This window comes from Arvicanthis niloticus, chromosome 11 (assembly GCF_011762505.2).
Source record: "Arvicanthis niloticus isolate mArvNil1 chromosome 11, mArvNil1.pat.X, whole genome shotgun sequence".
In the NCBI taxonomy this organism is placed as follows: domain Eukaryota; kingdom Metazoa; phylum Chordata; class Mammalia; order Rodentia; family Muridae; genus Arvicanthis; species Arvicanthis niloticus.
This window is the reverse complement of record NC_047668.1, coordinates 41,646,129-41,667,902: the sequence shown is the minus strand read 5'-3', so window position 1 is coordinate 41,667,902 and position 21,774 is coordinate 41,646,129. Positions and strand designations below refer to the sequence as shown.

General features: G+C 39.3%; 1 protein-coding gene and 1 pseudogene across 3 annotated transcripts in view; one reads left to right on the top strand and one right to left on the bottom strand.

Moving 5' to 3' along the window:
- Positions 1 to 21,774, bottom strand: part of Adam17 (ADAM metallopeptidase domain 17) — a 43,389-nt gene that overhangs the window by 18,684 nt on the left and 2,931 nt on the right. The window contains exons 2-7 of one of the 3 annotated variants that reach the window (XM_034513873.3): positions 12,223 to 12,355; positions 7,546 to 7,676; positions 6,022 to 6,110; positions 3,970 to 4,138; positions 1,991 to 2,124; positions 260 to 349 (exon numbers count right to left, since the gene is read on the bottom strand). In XM_034513873.3, coding sequence (XP_034369764.1) covers positions 260 to 349; positions 1,991 to 2,124; positions 3,970 to 4,138; positions 6,022 to 6,110; positions 7,546 to 7,676; positions 12,223 to 12,355 — 746 coding nt within the window. Of the gene's footprint in view, positions 1 to 259; positions 350 to 1,990; positions 2,145 to 3,969; positions 4,139 to 6,021; positions 6,111 to 7,545; positions 7,677 to 12,222; positions 12,356 to 21,774 lie in introns of those variants that run through there. The other 2 variants (XM_076942073.1, XM_076942074.1) reach the window with 2 other exon arrangements.
- On the top strand, positions 7,816 to 7,905 carry LOC117717466 (U6 spliceosomal RNA; annotated as a pseudogene).

Genomic DNA, 21,774 nt, shown 5'->3' with positions numbered 1-21,774 from the left:
TAAAGGACATGAAAAACGATAATCAACAGACGAGAGGAATATAACAGCATTACGATGTTTCATTCCTAAAATAACTCTCAAGAGAAAAACTTTATCAACTAGTATTAAATACCAAAACACAACACAATTTATCATCAAAAAAATTTCACAAAATGAGAATGTTTATGATTAATGTTAAGGTAGGTTTGGGGTTTTGAAAGAAATATATTTACTATATATGACCTCATGGATCAGCTCAAGGCCTACTATTGATGAATACCTGTTCTATCTGTATTCCATAACCTTTAAATCCTGCATTATCCCACGAGGTATTCCGATATATGTCATCAACTCGGTCAATTAGCTCTATCTGTGGATATAAAAAGTGAAGTTATGCAGAACTCTACCACTCTTTTCAATGTAATAAAACCTACTAGAATAGACATCTAGTGGAGAAAAATGCAAGATTATGAAAACTGGCATTGAGAAACCAATCTTTATCACTGAGGGGTGTATCAAGAAGGTACCCTTAGAGCCAAACTTGAAACACTGCTACGATAAAGAATGTTACTGTCTACCTAACCTCAGGCTTTTTAAATACTGCCATCCCAGCCAACTATGAAAATAAAAAGTCACTGATTTACCAAAAACTCTAAAAAGCAGTTGGTCTTTATTCTGTGTCATGGGTGCCTGAAATGTGACCCTTGAACAGGTAAAATGGTGACGACTGCCTTTTTATTTTCCATCTTTCTGTGTGGGGGAAACGTGTGTACATGTATGTTTTCCACATGTATGAGCAAATGTGTGTGTAAATAATCATTTATGTTCACATGATAGAGGTAGAACATAATTACTACATCAGAAAAATAAACTACTTATCAACAAAAAGATAAAAAAATAAAAAAATAAACTATCTTTTCTCAAAGAAAAGTTATCTGTTCAAAAAAATGGGTTAGCTTGTTTCAGCTATGAAGGAACATTCTTTAAGTAGCAGTGAGAAATGCACTTTGAAAAAGTGAACCTCACAGTATGCTCTCATTCATGGTATACAATAAGAAGTAAAATACAAGGAGTCCTTTAATACAAACCCCAGATAAGGATTTTTTAAGAAAGACTCTTGCTTATGAACAAGAATTACAATGACTCCCACTCTTCTCCTAATAAATTCATCCATGACATAAGGAAAGGAAGAAGGCTGAGGGAGAGCTGGAATAAACGGAGAGAAGGGGAAGGAGGCGATAAGAAAGCCGTCTTTGCTACATCGGCTGCTGTCCATGAATAGCTGCCTTCTCCTCCATTCCCTCCATGACAACATTTTCGTCAGAGCCAAGAGACCAAGATAAATGGGGTCATACTGAGAAAAAAAACAATTCCAGGGAAAATCATTTCCTTGACTTTAAAATTTTAGTAGCTGATGCTAAAAGTTCCATGTCAGGCTGGGGATACTGCTCAGTGCAAGGGCCCTTGTTCACAGACATGAGGCCCTGGGGTTGAGCCCCAGAACAATATTAAACTTCTTTAATCTTTCCTCCCTGTCTCTGCCCTAGAGTTAACTGTGGCTATGAGTGTCTCACTTATTTCCTAGTCTAACTTAAGGTTATCTCTGTAATGAGACAATAAACAAACATCTGTGGAATAGATACAAGCAGAAAATGTATACAAGTTCTCACAAATATATATTTTTTACTCTCAAGTATAAATCCTTGCATGTGATACTAACGTTTGTAAAGAATTCACATGCATAAAGAAGCTACATTATAAACGCTCCCCTAATTTATTATGTAGGAAATAGTAATTTTAAATCAAAACCTTCCTCATAATTTTAAAACTATAGTTTCTATATAGAAATGTAAGATCCTAGTAAATGACCCTCAAAATAACAGGAGATTAACAGTATCTGGAGCAGGCCTGGTTTCTCTAAGTTGTAAATTACTGCAGCCTTATCTTAATAGAGTTAATTTACCCACATAAATGACTTGCTAAATTAACCTGTATATCATCAAATACTTACTAAGTAATTTGTAGTGGTGCTCTCTTCTCCACGGCCCATGTATTTATAAAATCGATGATCTGCTACCACCAGTAATTTACAAGTATTCTTCAAGGGGTTAGGTTCAGCTCGTCTCTTCACTCGACGAACAAACTCTAATATGAATTTGTATGCACTATTAAATTAAAATTCATCAAAACAAGGAGGTTTTTTATAGTAACACTTAGTTCTAATGTTTTTCTGAAACAAACATTATTTAAGCGCATTATTATTAAAGGTATCTTTTTCTTTTCAAGGGGAAGGGTAGAGACTGGGTCTCTTGCAGCCCTGGCTGATCTCAAATTCCTTACACAGTAAGAATGTCCTTCAACTTCCAATCCTACTGCCTCTTCATACTCCCAAGTATGAAGATAACAGTCATGTCAACTGTCCTTAATGGTATCTTTAATCATCATCATCATCATCATCATCATCATCATCATCATCATCATCATCAGGAAAAAGACAGAAAGTAAAAAGTAATATAAGGTTTAAAATTGTTGAATCCAAAACCAATGTGGCTTGGAATATGCAAGACCCCAGTTCAAACCCACCACCACAAAAGGAAAGAATTTTTCATATATGTTTAATATAGTAAAATAATCATCACTAGGCAATGAAACCACTGATCATTTTCTTCTAGAATTCTATGAATTAATCAAAAATAAAGTTAAAAAACTAAAATAAAAAATCAAGGTAACTGTACATTAAACTTAAGTAGCAGTGAGCTAAGTATAAGGCACGCACAAGCCCAGCACTCAGGAAGCTGAGGCAAGGACTGAGAGCTGAAGGCCACTGTGTGCTGCAGAGCAGACCTTTTCAAAGAATCAAAATATTGAATAACCCAAAATAACCCAAAATGTCTTGGGTTGTATAAAAACAAAAACAAAAGAACAGAGCTAAAGCCAGGCATGGTATCACATGCCTTCAATCCCAACACTCAAGAAGTAGAGACAGGTGGATCCCTAGATTCAAGGTTAGCTTGGTCTACAGAGCAAATTCCAGGACAGCCAGGGCTACACAGAGAAACCATACCTTTCCTTTTTAAGGGACTGTAAGCTATAATATGAAATAAAATCTTTCTTACACAATTGCTTTTGATCTTGGTGTTTATCACAGCAATAGAAAGCACACTAAGACATTCATACTTGTCAGTCAGGGAGCCTCACTAAAGCAAGTGGAAGCAAAATCATCCTTATTGCTTTTTAATAAATTGTGTACATACAGTGCTACAAACAAATGTACCCTTATAATAGAAAACTTAAAAGATTAGTCTTTGTTAACAGAATACTTATCAAATAATCTAATTGCTTAAGAATTTATCATCAATATCTTAAAATGTTAACAATGCCTTTTCAAGATCCAAATCCTGATAGCAAGCCTAACACAGTAGCACATGCATGTAATCCCATCACTCAGGAGTTGGAGGCAGGACAGCTTGAGCCATGCAGTTCAAGCCAACCTGAGAAATTATCAAGACCTTGCCTCTTTAAAAACATAAAAACAAAATTAATGAAGACAGAAGAACATCATTCCAACAATTTTTTGTTGTAAATGACCCCAAATAGATGTGTCCATGACTGACAGCCTTTGTGTACTTCAAAAAACCACAGAGCTCTCTTGCCACCTGACTAATCTCTTACAAGCTCTCAAGACCACTTTACAGAAATAACATTTTGCTGTTTTTGAAGGTCTACAAAGTACAGAATTTCCCTTAGATCATTTCTCTGTCCCCTTCCTTAGTCTCTTTTAAGACAATTATGTTGTACTTATTATTTTTTTAGTGTTTTCAACTACTACTGAACAGAAAAAGAATTAAGAATTTCTGTAACAAAACTTCGTTTTCAGACCAAATACTTGAGTTATTTAATAGTCATGCTCTTTTTATCAATTAACAAACATCCTTCTGGAAACAGCATGATATGCTTATGTCATGCCTGAAATATGTTTTTAAGTCTTACCTTCAGAAGGCTCTCTGTCTATGAGCCCTTTCGGAAGCAACTCTTCACTATCTGCATTTAAGTAACCACATATTTTTGGAGACTGTAAACGTGAAAAATCCTTGATATCTTCAGACTTATACACCAGCATTCTTTTATCTTTAGTATCATTAACAAACCTCCAAAGTGGCTAAAAAGGAAACACAGATGATGAAATAAAAAACAAAGCTGCTGCTGGGCAGTGGTGGCACACGCCTTTAATCCCAGCACTTGAGAGGCAGAGGCAGGCAGATTTCTGAGTTCGAGGCCAGCCTGGTCTACAGAGTGAGTTCCAGGACTGTCTTAAAAACAAAAAACAAACAAACAAACAAACAAACAAACAAAAAACCCAAGAACTTCTAAACATTAAATAAAATTCTCACAACACTTTGTTCTTAGATAATATTGTTTCCTAGAGAATAAGTTACTTGTTTTATCTTACAGTTTCTACACTGCAAATAAATTTACAACTATTCGTTATTTTATGCATATTTATGTACAAGCTAGTAAAGAAAAAAAAAGTCTATCCTTTTCCATAAGCCCATTTAAAATGTTCCTGTAACTCCTACTCTACTCCAGTGTTGCTACAGATGGTCACGCTGCAGTGACATCAGGTGACGTTCCTATGTATGAGACGCTTACAGTTCATCCGGCACTCAGCCTCTTTGAGATGATTTATATACAGCAAAAACTATCTTTTATAAGAGATGATTGAAAACTCCTAATATGCCTAAGCCTTCTATTGGTTCCCAAGAAAACAGACCTTTGTTTGTTCTAATCTGTGGTATCAACCCCTAGCACCACAGAAACAATGATTCTAGAAGAGTCTGCACTTATAACACAGGGCCAGGTCACAGTAAATACAACCCATGTGCTCCAAAGGGTATATGAGTCAAACATGGCTGTTTCCATTTTTACAAAGCCAACGTGTCTTTAAATATACTGGTCTCAGCTGTGATGGATGTAAAGGATTTTATACATAAAATTATGATGTATAAGAAAATAAGTAAGTCACCTCTTCATGCCCATTAGGACATCTATAATCAGACACATTTTGGTGACACTGTAGAGAAATGAACCCTCACACAAGCTGCTGAGAACGCTGAAACCCTAACACTAGCAAAAGAAATGGCCTTCTACAGAGCCACAGAAGACTCAATCTCAAAAACAAAATGAAACAACACAACAATGGAGACCTAAGACTGGTACCCAGACCATCCCAATTAAATATATTCACCCAAAAGTATGTTCAAAGCTGTTCATGCTACACATTTCTATTTCAAAAAATTAAAGCACAATAATCGATCATCAACAGAGGACTGACTAAACAATGGTATACTAGGAAGCCACCACTAAAAAAAACTTCATTTAGATCTATATTTATTAACCTGAAAAGATACGTATAATTATATTGTTAATTGAAAAACATATGATGACAAACTATGTATTTTCTGAACCCAGTTTTGCAGGAAGAACAGTACGGCTAGCCACACTTGGTGTACACAGCAGTGAGTGTATGTCAAGCACTCAGCAAGCATGAAGAGGCCCTGGAATCATTTACTGCCACTACAAACAAGGCATGGTGGCATAAGTGCAACATGTAGGATTAGTTTTCTTAAAGCACCCTAGGGTCTCCCCATGTAGCTCAAACTGGTTCAGATCTCACTATATAACCCAAGTTAGCCTTGATCTTACAATGATGCTCCTGCCTCTGCCTTCCTGGGTGCTAAGCAGAGAACTCACTCATGGCAATCTTCCTGCCTGAGCCTCCCAGGTGGGACTGATTGCAGGGTTGACCCACTGTACTTAATTAGTCTTAGTATCTTAAAACAACCAAGAAGCTCTGTAATCACCAGAGAGACAAGCTGCTAAAAGAAAGACAACTTCAAAGGAAGGCAGACAGAAAAAGAGGCAGAAAATCTGGAGTTCAAGACCAACTTTAATTACACAGCCAATTAGAGGCCAGCATTGGCTCTAAGAGACCCTCTCACAAACTCATGCCCCCAAATACAAGCCTCTTACATGCAGACTCACCTCTATGTTATATTCTGCCCCATCTGTGTTGATTCTTACTGTAACATCATCATCTCCTATGTGGGCTAGAACCCTAGAGCCAGGCTCACCTTGGGGGGAAAAAGGTGTTTTTATTATCACAAATATTTCTTTCAGGGCCAGCAAAATGAATCAGCAGGCCTAAAGGCCTTTGTCACCAAGCCTGATGACTTGAACTAAATCCCTGGGACCCACATATGGAGAGCACCAACTCGCATAGGTTATCTTCTGACCTCCATATGTGTATGGGATGCATACACATACAAATACATAAACACAAAAGACAGATTACCAAAAAATAATTTGACTATTCACGGTTGACAATTAAAAAAAAAAAAAATCAGATAGGTCCCTCATCAGCATAGCCTTTACCTTGTTAGACTGAGATCTCTGCAAACTAGAAACACAATCCTGAAAAGGCCCAGTACCTCAGTCTTCCCAAGAGGAGAAACAGGTCAGGTAATGTGACACTTACCTACTTCCCCTCTGCATAATTTAGCATAAATTTGTTCAGGAAAGAAATAAGAGTCTACAATCTCTGCAGTCAAGCAGCTGAGATAAGAGGACTGTCATGAGCTGTGGGTCAGCCTAGGCTACCTACTGAAACCCTGTCTCAAAAAACAAAAACAAAAACAAAAACAAAAACCCTAAGGAAAGTTAACTGAGCATGTTGGCATACACCTAAATCCCAGCACTCAGTAGTCAACAGATATCTGCGTTCTAGGCCAGCCTGGTCTACAGAATGAGTTCCAAGGCATCCAGGGCTACACAGAAAAACCCTATCTCAATAAAATAAAATAAAATAAAATAAAATGTCATTTCCTTTTCCTGATTATAGAAAAAAGTAAAAATCAAACTTAGCCAGGTGCAGTACTTCACACAGGATTCATGCAGGATAGGACAACAGTGCACTTGGGGCCAGTTTAAGAGGTAAGGAAGGAAAGAGGGAGGGAGGGAGGGAGGCTAGCTAAACAACATGCTAAATGATACCTACTTCCTCCTATTAAAATGTTTCTGCTCCCAAACTTACATAGCTTAAATAAAACTATGTAGCATACTTTGATACCCCTTTCCCTACACAACCACCAAAATGAAAAAGAAAAAAAGACTGTAATTAAGTTAAAGCTGGAAATCTATGATGTTCTGAACCTAAAAATGCCTCCTAACCTCATCAAGGAATTGATCCACTGATGAACTCACAACTGAGTAGGCTAATTAGAGGTGGAATCTACTTGGAAAAAGTTAAAGGATGCGCCTTGTCTCTATGCCCCCTCTTTTCTCCACGCTTCCTGGCCTGTGAAGTGAGCTGCCACCTTCTCCACCACAGGACTCTGCCATCGTTCATCTCACCTCAGATCTAAAGCATCATGAACCAAAACCTCATAAACCATGCACTGACATAAATCCTCTCTCCTTGTTTATGCCAGATTTTCCATCACTGCAGAAAGTGACAAGAGAAAACACAACAGCCCGGGAACCATCACAGAACACAATGTTCAGACTCACCGACCACGTGTCCACTGAAGAAGTCCTGCCACTTTACGTTGTACTCGCTTTCCTCATTCCTGTCCACCACCACGACTCTCAAGTTCTGTGAAAAGCGTTCCGTACTTGATGTCAAGTATAATTTAAAATGCCTGAAGAAAAAATGCACTCACAGTTTAAAGACATAAAATAGAGGTCTAATTTTCACTTCACTCTTTAAGATCTACAAGAGATGAGATGAATAACATCCACCCAAGTTATAACTCATAAATTTTTTAAGATTTGTAACTTGCGCACTTTGTCAGCACATACACTAAACTTACAATGACACAGAGAAGATTGACATGGCCTCTGCACAAGGATGGTATTTTCCATATTTTCTCTCAGACCAAAAAAAAAAAAAAAAAAAAAGATTATTCCACTGCTTTGTGTATCTATGTGTGGGCCTGTGTACACACGAGTGAGTGTCCAGGGAGGCCAGAAGAGTATGTTGGATCCCTTCAAGCTAGAGTTACAGGTGGTTGTGAGCTGTCCAACATGGTTGCTGGGAAACTCCAGTCTCCTGCAAAAGCACCAAATACTTTAACCACCAAGTCATCTCTCCAGACCCACAGCAGCTAACAACTTACTAGGAACATAAAGCATTATTCTTCCTGTAAAGACAAATGCACTAACTGGTTTAGTTATAAAACCTTAGCAGAATTCACTTTAAAACAATCTTTAAAGGAGGCAGGGGGAGCCGGGCAGTGGTGGCACACACCTTTAATCCTAGCACTTGGGAGGCAGAGGCAGGTGGATTTCTGAGTTTGAGGCCAGCCTGGTCTACAGAGTGAGTTCCAGGACAGCCGGGCTATACAGAGAAACCCTGTCTCAAAAAACCAAAAAAGAAAAAGAAAGAAAGAAAGAAAAAAAAAAAAAAAAAGAGGCATGGGGGCTGGCAAGACAGCTCATAGGTAAAAGAGCTCATTCCCAAGCCTGACAACTTGAGTTCCATCTGTGGGACCTACATAATGCAGAGAGAAATAATTCCCTCAAGTTGTCTTCTAACCTCCACATGTATGCCATGGCACATGTGCCCACATACATACACACACATACAGAAAGAAACTACGAAGCAGACCTCTGACTGCATGAGAGTTCCACCCAATTGTTTTTCTTATAGCACCTGAGACCCACTTGAAAGGACTGACAGAGGCTATTTTGTTTAGCACTGTGTGAACTCAGGGACATTTGCAGCCAAGCTTTTCTTTTACAGCATAGCTCTCTGGTGTCACCAAACATTCCCTGCCTCCATTCTGAAGGCTGCTTGAGCTTCAGGTACCTGCTGTCTAATTTTTAAAGAGTAAGACTATTCCTTGAATTTCTTTCTAAGTATTATGTGATCTATTTTTGCAAAAAGTACTGTTACAGTAAGTGATTCTGTGTATCCTAGCTTAAAGAATGTAGTTTTAAAAAAAAAACCTTCATATTCTATATGGAAGGGAGGGACAGGGACAGGGACAGGGAATGAGAGAAAAGAGCAGCAAGCTCATTAACTAATACTTGGGGAATGAGGGTAAAAGCGTATGCATTCATCTTTCCTAGAAACTAATTAATAAGGAAACACATGTGGACAGTTGAAGGCTGAAGTTGGGTGTTCAGAAATTCACTATTAAAGGCTATGTTATATGACATTAATTACATCTACTTGCTCTTAAGATAATCTGTGCATTATCTCTACTCATAAAAGTAAAAGTGGAAGCTCAGAGGTTACCCACTCAGGTTACAAACTAGTAAACTGTGAAACTCAACAATGGACTTGAGTGTTCAAAGCCCCAGGGATTTGTATTCCCCGCTTCTAGCAATCCACCTGGTGTCCTAGGGAAGAACTCTGACTACTGTGGACAATTACTAAAATGTTGTTGCTGTATTTATTTTAAAGTGCCCATGTTTTTTTCCCTCCTCAATAAAACCTACTTTGAAAAACAATAATGTATAATTACTACTGGGGAAATAGATACAAAGCTTCTAAATGCAGATATTAAAATATATACACGGCAGTTCTTTATATGGCTTAACACATTAAAGCTTGTTCATTCTAAAATAAAAACTAGGTGTGATGAGCCAGACATTGTCAGTATTTACAAAGACCTTTCAATGTGCCCACTAATAACGAAGGCAAAGCAAGATATGTTATTCATCTCAGCCAAAGGAACAAACTATTGTCAGCTATGGTGTTGAAAATATGAAATGTTACTTCCCTGTGGGTCTGCATAAATCTTTAAACTGCCTGAAAGAAATTCAGACTGGAACTGTCTCCAGAGCAACAAGTATTTTTAACTTTTTGAGCATACAAGGTAATTTTAGTTTTGCTTATGTATTTTTTGATGGTCAGAGAGAGACACAATACACCATTTCATAAACCCTTGGCTCATTTCCTCTGCTATCCACAATCGAGTCCTCCTACACTAGGCATTAACATTAATGTTCTTTCCACTTTGGTTATAATGGAACTTTGAGAAGAAAAGCACCCCTCTTACAAATGCCCTATTCAGTATTAAAGCTCCCCAGGAGCTGTAATAGTGTCTCTAATGTTCTTCCTAGGAAAGTCCCAAGAACTGCATTCTGGGTTTTCTACTTAGGAATCTGCTGTCAGGACTGGGGAGACTGGCTCAGTGAGACTGGCTCAGCAGAGCATTTGTCATGCCAATGTGAGGACTGATCTTTTTAAAAAGTGGCTGGTGAGGACTGACTCCTACAAGCCGTCCTCTGATCTCTACCATGTGCTATAGCATAGCTGGAGCATAAATGCCCCCACCACCAAAAAATAAATAGTTTAAAAATCTTAACGCATTAGAAATAAAATTTTATTTAGAAGTTTACAAATAAGAAACCCCTTTGAATCTGGAATATGTAGGAAATGAAAATTTAACTATACTTCCTTCAGGTTTTTTAGTTGTTGGTGGTGTTTTGTTTGGTTTTTGTAGGTGTAGGGCGGGTACTGGGGATAAAACACAGGACCTTGTGCATGTTAGAAAAGCACTCTACATGCTGGGCGGTGGTGGCGCATACCTTAATCCCAGCACTTGGGAGGCAGAGGGAGGCGAATCTCTCTGAGTTTGAGGCTAGCCTGGTCTACAGAGTGAGTTCCAGGACAGCCAGGGCTATACAGAGAACCCTGTCTCAGAAACAAACAAACAAAAAAACAAAACAAAACAAACAAACAAAAAGCACTCTACAAACTAAACTACATCCCCATTTCTCTGTGACAATTTGGTTTTTAAATCAGATGCATATATTACTAAAACAGGCACTTATGAATCTTTGTACTTCATTTGAGCTCAAGAGTTCTCAAGAAAACTAGATCTCACAAGACAGCCACTTACCTTCACCAACCCAGATAAGAACAATAATCCAGAAGGGTGAGCTACACCCGGGCATCATCCAGTAAGAATCAAAAGTAATGACAACTGATAAGGACTTCTATGGAACACCCCCAAGGAACAAGAACTGAGACAATCAATGGGAGAACCACACCTTGACTAGGATTGTTTAATCATAACTATCTCTTTCCCATGACCCAATTTTTTTCTCTGCTTAGACTTAAAAGCTCATGCTGGAACCTAGAAGATGAACTTGAGGGTTCCTGGACCCCTTCTTCCTAATGTGTGAGTCTCACAACTGGAGTACTAAGTGGAGCCTAGCCTTTTGGGGCTGCTTGAGCTGTTCCTAGCATACAACAATACACATATACTCACACGGACACAAAAAACATAAATAGTAAAAATAAAGTATTTTTAAAATTTTTTAAATAGGTGCTCCAGAGCTAGCTCAGCAGTTAAGAACCCTGGCTGCTCTTCCTGAGGGTCCAGGCTGGATCCTCAGCACCACGGCTCACAAACCAGTCCCAGGGACTACAATGCCCTCTTCTGGCACTAAACATAAATGGGGTATACAGACAAAACACTCATATACAAAACGATGAATAAGAAACTTTAAAATCGGGCTGGAGAGATGGCTTTAACGTTTAAGAAGGCTGACTGCTCTTGCACAGGTCCTGAGTTCAATCCCCAGCAACCACATGGTGGCTCACAACCATCTGTAATGGGATCTGATGCCCTCTTCAGTATACATGCAAGCAGAATACTGTATAGATAATAAATAAATAAATCTTTAAAAAAAAAAAAAGTTTAAAGGGGCTGGAGAGATGGCTCAGTGGTTAAGAGCACTGACTGCTCTTTCAAAGGTCCTGAGTTCAATTCCTGGCAACCACATGGTGGCTCAAAACGATCTGTAATGGGGTCCAATGCCCTCTTCTTGTGTGTCTGAAGACAGCTACAGTGTATTCATATACATAAAATAAATAGATAAATAAATCTTTTTAAAAAGTTTTAAAAAAACTTTAAAATATAAAGTATTATAAGCATTCAATTAATAAAACTGTTAGGATTTTATAAACATTGTTACCATCAGTAATACTCTTGGGATACTCATCTTTTTTAAAATATTGGTTAAAAAACAAAGTGTTTTAAGTAAGGACTTATTTTAAAATAGGCATTACAGGATGTTGCAGTCACACATGACATGCTGTTATTACATCAAGTACAAATTTTTAAGAAGGAATTTAAGATTTCTGTAAATACCCTTTTTTACTGTGTTTGCCAAAACAAAACCCACCCCCACATTGTCCCATATTATTCTATGTATAATTCTAATTACCTTTTCAAAGCTGAAAAAGTTAGAAGTGTTTCTAAGTGTGTGGCAGACTGTAGATCCCTTTTCCTTATGGAGTGCTGCTGGATATTAGACAATGAGAGGATATCGTAGTCTGAGAGCAAAGAATCAAGCTTCTCTGAAATAAAGGTAAAAAAGTATTAGTGGCTTGGATAAATAGCTTAGTCATTTAGAGCACTGCTGCTCAGTCATGAGGTCGTGAATTCAAATCCCAGCACCCACATCAGACAGGTCAAAAAGACCTATTAACTCCAGCTCCGTGGGATCTAAAGCCATCTGTGTACACTCACATGAACAGTCTCTCTCTCTCTTTCTCTTTCTCTCTCTCTCTCTCTCTCTCTCTCTCTCTCTCTCTCTCACACACACACACACACACAACACACACACACAGGCATACATACATACATACATACATACATACATACATACATACAATACATACATACATACAGGCAAAACATTCATACACATAAAAAGTAAATAAACAAGTGATTTTAAAGGTTATTAGCACTTAAATCTAATAGCCAACTGTACCAGGCAATAAACTGAAGTGCTTAATTGCCCAGCACAACAATCACATATTGTTACAAAAAATCTGAACCTGAACTTAATGGAGATGTAAGTTCAGATTCTTAGTACATAAAAGGTTCAGATGCTGCCAAGTTAAATAACTAGTGAAGCATCAGCCACGCCTAGAAAGTTAGATTTCTGCAGAACAAATGACCCAGTTTCTCCAGGAAGAAGGGAGGGGCAAGTAGTAACAGACTTAAGAATACAGAAATAGCTACACTGTAGGAATCACTCTGAGTCCTGGCAAACAAGTTAACTGCAGGGACATACCTAAACTAAACATTCAGAGAACTAAGCATGGACTGAGTGAGGTTAGAAACTAACAATTTGGTGTCTCTAAAGACTACCATATACACTTAGACTTGAAAATAAAAGGCATTTCTAGTGTGCATGTTTAAAGTGTCCAAAATAAAAGTAGCTGACACAATATTTTCATTGTCAAACTGAGCTAAAATCAATCAAGCCCTTATCAGTGGGGAGTTAATAAGAAAGAGTAATGAATGCATGTTTTGGGTTCTTAGAAACCAAAACAGGAAAGTAAAGCTTCTACACAAAGTCCCAAACCCAAGCTGAGTTCCAGACCAGTTTAGGCTTGTCAGTAAGACTCATCCTCCAACCCCAGAGCTGGGAGCAGCACCACTACCACTACTGCCCAACAGACACATCAGCATCCACCTGCCCAATAGGTGCAAGGCCGAGGGAACTGACTGATTCCTCAGCAGGAAGCCAACACCAATTGCTTTACCCGACCAAGTCACCATTCAAGAAAACAAGGATGCAATGGCCCCAGCTGAAGCACAAAAGAAACTCAAAACTAGACTACTATAATAAAGAACACACCATTCCTTCTCATGCTTCAACCAACAGACTCCCTGCCTCCTCCGAAATAAGAACTTTTAAATTTTTTTAAGGTTTTTAACTTAAAAATACTTTCTAAAGGACAATGTGGAAACTCTAGTCTCTTTTAAAACTGTCTAACAGGGGACTGGAGAGATGACTTACCAGGGCTTACTGTTCTTACAGAGGACCCAGGTCCGGTTCTCAGCACCCACATGGTGACTCACAACAAGTCCCTCCAGTTCAAGGGGATCTGACACCCTTTCCTGGGCTCCACAGACAGCAAGCATACATTTGATGAACATACATACATGTGAACACTCATACACATAAAATAAAAATAAATAATAGCTACCTAAAATACATTAGTTGGTATTTTCCTTTCAATAATCAAGGATATTCAAATCATTCCAATGGACCTGGAATTCCTCAGAATAGCAGCAGCCTGTAGTAGCGTTTATTGCTACACAGTAAAAACTTAAAACATTTTTTAAAAAGAATATAAAAAATGTTCAATTATTTATTTCAACCAAAAATTAAGAATAATTCTATTTGGGCCACAGGAGTATACTATATGGCTATTTTCCCCAGGAACTGAAGCCTCCCAAGTACTGGGATTATGGGCATTTGTTTGTTTGCTTGGGTTTCTGAAAACAGGGCCTCACTGTTGCCCAAATTAGTAATCCTCCTGCTTCAGCCTTTCAAGTGCTAGGACTAAAAATATGAGCCATCACATCCACCTTTAAGAGATATAGAGACAGAATCTTCTGCAGTCCAGAGTGGACCTGAACAGGCTAGTCCTTAGTCTCCTGATTCTACCTCACCTCCCGGATACTAGCATTACAGGCCTGCCTGTGCTATCACATCCAGCCTTAAAAATGTTTTTATAGAGTTGAAGAGACAGCTCAGAGGCTAAGTGTAATTGCTATTCTTACAGATTTCTAGGGTTTAGTTCCCAGTATCCACTTGGTGGCTCACAACTATACCTCTAATTCCTTAGGACCTGGCACCCTCTTCTGACCTCCAAGGATACCAGACACACAAGTGGAGCATAAACATGCATGCAGGCATAGCAATTATACACATTAAATTAAAACAACATTTTATAAAATAAATCAGCCTAAATATTCCCTATCAGTGTGTTCATCAACTCATTGGCCTGCAGCTATAAGCCAGGCACTAAATGAAGTCCAAGAGCTGAAACACAACAGCAATGGAACAAAGTTCTTCCCCAAGTGAACAATCATTTTAGTGTAATACCCAGATATGCACAAGAAAAAGTACACAAGCCAGGCCTGGGTCACACACCTAAATCCAGGCAAGCCAGAGGTATGTGTTTAGAAGAGTGGGGGCTACATAGCAAATTCCAGGCCAGTGTGATACACTCACAGTGAGACTGTCTCCAAAAAAGGAAGAGAGGGAATAAAGAGACGTAATGGAGGAAGGGAAGGGAAAGAGAAGGAAGGAGGGAATAAAGAAGAAACAGAGGATAGTGCTGTGAATATTAAAGCAAGATAAAAGTACTGAATAGTTTTGATAGTGCGGTCAGAGAGAACACCTTACTGTTGCATAACACTTAAGTAAACCTGAGAAAGTAAGTGTGCAAGGCATGATGCTAACTAGATGAAAGTTAATCAACATTCATTAAGGTTCTGACTTAAAATTCACAGTTGTTAGATGTCACCCTTTTCTAACACAAGATGAACATGGTGATTTGATACTGCCATCATATAGCTTAGGGGAACCAACGGAAAACCTCCAAGAAACATGCTTCTTGGTCAACCAACTTGTTCAACAATTCCTAAGCTTTCCCTACTACACTACACAGAACATCCCAAGACTGTAATTCTTCTCCAAATGAAGACAAACAGGCTCAGATAAGACTAAGTAATGTGTCTACCATCACAAACCCTGATGCTACTAGTGTGCCAAAGAACCAAAGGACAAAATAAAAATAAAGCCTAGCACAACACAGCCCTGGTTTGTTTTGTTTGGTTTGGTTTGGTTGTTTTTTTAAAATTCCATCCAGGCTGAAATACTCAAACTTTAAAGTGCGTTGGAACACATGTGAAAATAGCCTCACCCTCTTGGGACTGTCTACCTCTTTGGTCTCTGACTTCCTAGCATTTCAAACAAACATGGCATTTCTTCCCTCTGAAGTTTACAGCTCTCTGTATCTTTTTCTTGACACTTTTGCTTATGACATATCTTATCCCACAGATTAGGAAATGACCAAAAAGGAGTCATGTTTTATGCATCACTGCATCTTTTTCTTATAACATTATTTCACAGGGTCGCAGGCTGGTCTGAAACTTCTGATCCTGAATCCACCTCCCAAGTGGGGGCCACCACACCTGGCTCTCATTATAGTATTTTACCACAAAACATTCAGCATGGAAGCTTGACTCATCAGGATCATGTTCACAAACTACAGGAATTCTCAATACTGAGATGCCGATACAATCCTTTAGCTGTCAACTGCCTTGATACAGGCTAGTACATGAACTTGGTTTCATTTAAGATCATAATCGCACCTACTGACTTAGAGACCCAACTTCAATATTGTACTTTTATTGTCAGTAACATGGACCAGGGCTCCTTAGAGTGTGCACCCCCTCCCCCCCCCACACACACACACCAGCAGCATGAGCAGCTGGGAGCTTGTTAGAAACACAAACATTCAGAAATCCTCAGTGTGAGGTCCAACAGTATATGTTGCCTTCCAGGTGATGTTCATGTGAATCCAAATATGAAAACCACTAAACAAGTTTGGCAGCATGAGGGCTCCTACCAGTAACCTTAGTCACTGAAAGCAGAGGCAAGAAAGAGGATGACTGGAGTTCAAGGCCACCCTAGAAAGAAATAGAACCACCTGCCCTCAAAGGCCTTCTTGCCCCATACCATTAAGAGGAAAAAAAGGAAAGAGGAAGAGAAAACCGCTCAAGCTAAAGTTAAGAAACAGCTAAAAACAATGCTTCCTGCAGCTAATATATAAGCAAACCTGTGGGGACACTCAACATAAGGTTCTTTTTGCACTCTACCTTAGTGAATAGTAAGGCATAGTAGACACCTGGCTCCTTTCCAGAAATGACACTCATATGTTTAAGATCTAGCTCACTTTTTATTTGGCCTTGCATTGCTTTTAAAAACAACCAGAAAGTGGGTAAGCTAAACTGGCAAAGAGAGAAGCTGAGGAACTTCCAAAGGACCGGGGAAACGACTCACCATTTAAAAGCCTGGTCATGGCAGGTTTTTAAGAACATGCGAAATGCTATCTACAAAGTTGAGCAAGGGGGGGGGGGGTTTCAAAAGCTATTCATATCCCAGTATCTTAATGTATAAAAATGGAGCTAGAAGAAAAATAAAGATAAGATATAGTCTATAATATGTGCCTTTTAAATGTAGCTTGCTACATGTAAAATAACTTTAAAATAGCTACTGTGTTTCCATTGCAATTACCTTCTTCTAATAACTGGATATTACAAATTAGATGTCCTAGAGCCATTACAAACAACTCAATAAAAAACAGCTCCTTCTTGGAAGGCAAACTGGAGCCACCTACTGTTCCTAATACTGTCTTCTTAGCAAGTGCCCCTCAGATCCAACTTCTCACCGCAGCTCACTTCCAGAACTTTAACCCTTGGTGGTCACATTCTCCTACAACCTCTGCCGCATTTCTACCCAAATCTCTCAATAAAAAAAAAATAAATCAATGGAAACTGGTGCCTGGCATGAAACTACATACCTTCCTCCCAGCACTCTGGAGGCAGAGGCGGATCAGCTAGGGAATGTTCTCTAAGTCCCCACTGCCCTGCTCTTCTCCGACAAGTGCTGCAAGCTGAGTTCTCCACCTGGCACTACCTAGTGGTATTCAGTTAGGGACCCTATCTTCCTTACTGCTTTCCTATTTTCTCTATCCTACCTTTGCCTCAACTTTCCCAAATTCATATTCTACATGTTTTTGCTCTTTTCAAACTAGGACTCATTTATTCAAGTACATTAAGAATCTCCTGGCACTGGCAATGTGACAGAGATTTAAAATAAAAAAAAAAAAACCATACATTCTTAGTACAGTGAGAAAGAACAATTACACAAAATTAACATAAAATGTATCACCTTCGGGGGAGGGAGCAAGCAATTATGGAAAAACATAGCAGGATTAGCATCCCTGCCTGGCAAGCCAAGGATGCTTTTCCTGAAAGTAGTATCTGTATCAAGAGGATGAGGTCAGGACTAGAGGGGATGCCTCAGTGGTTAAAAGCACCAGCTTCTCTTCCAGAGGTCCTAGGTTTGATTCCCAGAACCCATATGGTTGCTTATAACTGCCTGACTCTAGTTCTACAAGATCCTTTGATGCATATACATGGTACAGACATATATACAGGCAAAATACACAGAAAATAAAAATGTTTTGTAAAAAGGATGAGGTAACATCTAAGAGAAGGCATATCATATACTGCAGTAGAAGTGAAAAGGCACCTCAGCTAAACTGTACTGTAAACACCACAGCAAGAATATGTATGAGGCCATGAAGCCAGCGATGGTGGCACAAGCCTTTAATTCTAGCACTCAAACCACAGAGGCAGACAGAGCTGTGAGTTCAAGGCCAGCTTGGTCTTCATAGCCAGGACTACATACTGAGACTGTCTCTAAAACAAAAACAAAATATTTATGAGACTCTTGGAGAGGCAGATGGAGGTCAGCTGATGAACATGGAATGAAATATTAAGGACTTTGTGTAAGGTACTATTAAGTAAAAATCTCAATGAACTTCAGTGTGGAAATCAGTAGGTAAATTGCTTCTGAATGAACAAAGTAAGTATCACTAAAAGACTACTGGGATTCTGGCTTGGCTACCTACATAGACAGACATTCATATGTGTGTTTGCATGTATGTACACTTACACACACACACACACACACACACACACACACACACACTGCTGATAAGTCAGACAATGATTTTAGGCAAGAACAGAGAAAACCTGTCTCAAACTGAAGTCAATGGCAAAAGCAGTTTATAATTTGTTCCTTATTAATTTCTCAAGGAAGAAGAGAGAGCTGGACCATTAAACCACAAACTGGTTCTCCTGGTGTTGATGTGGTGATGCCTATAGGAGATTTGATAAACTTTCCACCTCACCATCCTCTTACACAAGAATTGCCATCTCTCAGTAAGTGTTTACAGCCATTGAATTTAGTGAATTCATCTCAAGTATAATCAAATTTTTCCCATCAAACACAGCATTTCTAAGCTACATCTAATTTTTAAAGTTTAAAAATTATGTCTACATTTTTGTCTACATTTTTGTGTGACTCTAGGCATATGTATGCACAAGTATAGTTACACATAATGTATTCATGTATGCGGGGAAAATATAAATAAAGTATTAGGGAGAAGGGTCTAGAAATATCTATGGACCTTTTACATTATTTTGGTTTTTGGATAGAATTACATTTCCCTAGTATATAGTCTCTAAGTGTAAATGCAAGCCCCCTGGAAGGTGCCAGCCTAGACTACAAAGTGATGCTCTTTGTCCCAGCAACAACAACACAAATAGAAAAACCAAAGCCTGGACTGGGCCACTGAGTACTGTGTCTGTGCTGAAGATTCAAGGTCAGCACTTCCAAAACACACAGAGGGATGCAGTCTGGCCAGTCAGTGCGGGAAGCCCTGGGAATGGATGAATTCCTCCTTGGGACTAAGGCATGAGTGAAGGAAAGCAGTGCTCTCTACTGGGCCTGGGAACCGGAATCTCACAGCTAAAATTGTGACTTTATGGGTTTATACCAGTCAGCTACTTCAACTAATCCTGTATGGTGAGTTCATCAAAGCTGAAACTAACCTAGGTCAAGACTAGCAAGTCCCCTAACCAATAGCTGCTCAACCTAAATGAGTCTGAGAGTCCAGGTGAACCCCTGAAGGAGGCCAGGGCGGTGAGACTGCAGTACACTGGTGAAAACTCAAGTAAGACAATGGGTCAATGTCAATACTCCCAGGCCCCTCCCTGGTCCAACCTCAACTCTGTTTTCAAACTCACTCTTTTTTCGGGGGGGGGGGGGGGGGGATAAGATAGGGTTTCTCTGTGTGACCCTGGCTGTCTAAAACTCACTGTGTAAACCAGGCTGACCTGGAACTCAAGAGATTCAGCTGCCTCCACCTGGGATTAAGAGTGTGTGCCAGCCCCATCTCCCACCCCCTACCACCACCACTACAACTCCCAGTTCATGCTCACTCTTCTAACCAAAAAAATGAATGACAAATTGTGGTGGATAGCCCTAGCCTCTTGTTGTCATGGTAACTCCACTCCTGGGAGGGGCTGCGAAGGAGGAGTGAATCTTGTAAACCTTCTGTCCAATCAAATTTGTTAAATAAAGGCTACAGCCAGTGATTGGGCAGTAGAAGAGGAGTGGGAGGAGCCAGAGGCATGAAAAGAGGGGAAGACGAGGAGAGGGGGGGGGAGGGGGGGAGAGAGGGGGCGTGGAGTTGGCAGTTGGTCGAAGCTAGAGGGCAGTTGGTGGAGAGAGAAGACGAAGAAGACCTAGGAAACTGCAAGTTGTTAAGAGCTCTCATAGCCGGGGAATAGTGTAGTTTAATGGTAAATCTGCCCAATCTAGGCATGCAGCATTCATTTGATACTTATTGACTTGTGTCTTTTCTTCTATGGACTTCCAATGGGCGAGAGATTTAGCTCAGTCGGTAGAACATGAGACTCTTAATCTCAGGGTCGTGACAGAAGGTTTACAAGATTCACTCCTCCTTCGCAGCCCCTCCCAGGAGTGGAGTTACCATGACAACAAGAGGCTAGGGCTATCCACCACAACAAATAATTTTGAACATACTACACTAACGTGCTTTTGAACATGGAGGTGTGAACATCAGCTGGCTATGAATGGGGCCTCAGAGAACAAGACAAGATTAGAGATATTATATTTAGCCATGTATCTCTACACAGCAAGAGAAATTGGAGTAATGGCTGACAATCTTCAGAGTCTATAATTCCTGTTTGTGGGGCACAGACAAAGAGGAAGTTAGAAAAAGACGTGCCCGCTCTCTTAGCTGACGGTTAAGGCAAGGAGGCAAAGTAGAAACCTTTCTTTCTTTCACTTCTCTCGGTGGTGAAGACTGTCTTGTCATTATTCCTTCCTTATCAACCTAGTTCTTGTTCTCTTCAAATTATACTTCCACTTGTATACAGGTGCTATCTTCCACAACAAAAAACGTGAAGAATCACAATCACATGTGAAGGACTTTCACACATAACAATCAAGCAAGGACTTCTCCAATTTCCCCAATTCGGCTCTCCATTTTTTTCTTGTATCACACAAATGGCGCATCTCTGACTACGACTGCAGAACAAAGTTTCCTTAAACCTCCCTTGGAGCCATCTGTGTGAAGTGTTTGGATTTTATAGGATTGCATTGTATAAATAGCGACTTTAGTATGAAGAGGCCAAGCATCTAAATCCTGAGTGCAACGGTACTACTAGCCATGAGCTGTGAGATGGGGCTCAAACTCAGAGCTTTGCATGTAAATGCTAGGCAAGCAAGTACTACATCACCTAGTTTTTTTTTAGTTGGGTAGAAAAACATTGGTCTCAGAAGAATTCAGTGAGTCGTCATGAGCATGAAGTGACAAACAGGCCTTGTGGATTTCTGAAAAAGGACTCTTGTTTTCTTGGCAGTTCACCATATTGTTTGTTGCTTCACCCAACCCTACTAATAGACTGTTGTTCAAGACCAACAAACAGTTTAATTTAAGATTCCTGGGGTTTTTTGGTTTTGGTTTTCATTAACTTACTTGGTTCTATACTTAGACTATAATTGTACTAAAGATTAATTAGGTATATAATTTTCTGAAGGGCAAAAAGTACATAATAAATAGAAACTTGGCTTCTAGGGTATTCTGTGGATCACCAAAAATGACTTCAGGAACTGTTATGAATTGCATAATTTAGGAAAGTTATGAGTCACATGAGCTAAGTCATGATATCATAGTGAAGTTGCAGCTGGGGTATATAAGTCTCACTTTGATTTCAAAACTGTTTTTCCTTTGTGTTACTTTTAATAAAAGAGGATGTGGTGGGTGGAAGAGAAAAAAAGTAGGTCACAGATTTTGTGTCTGAAACA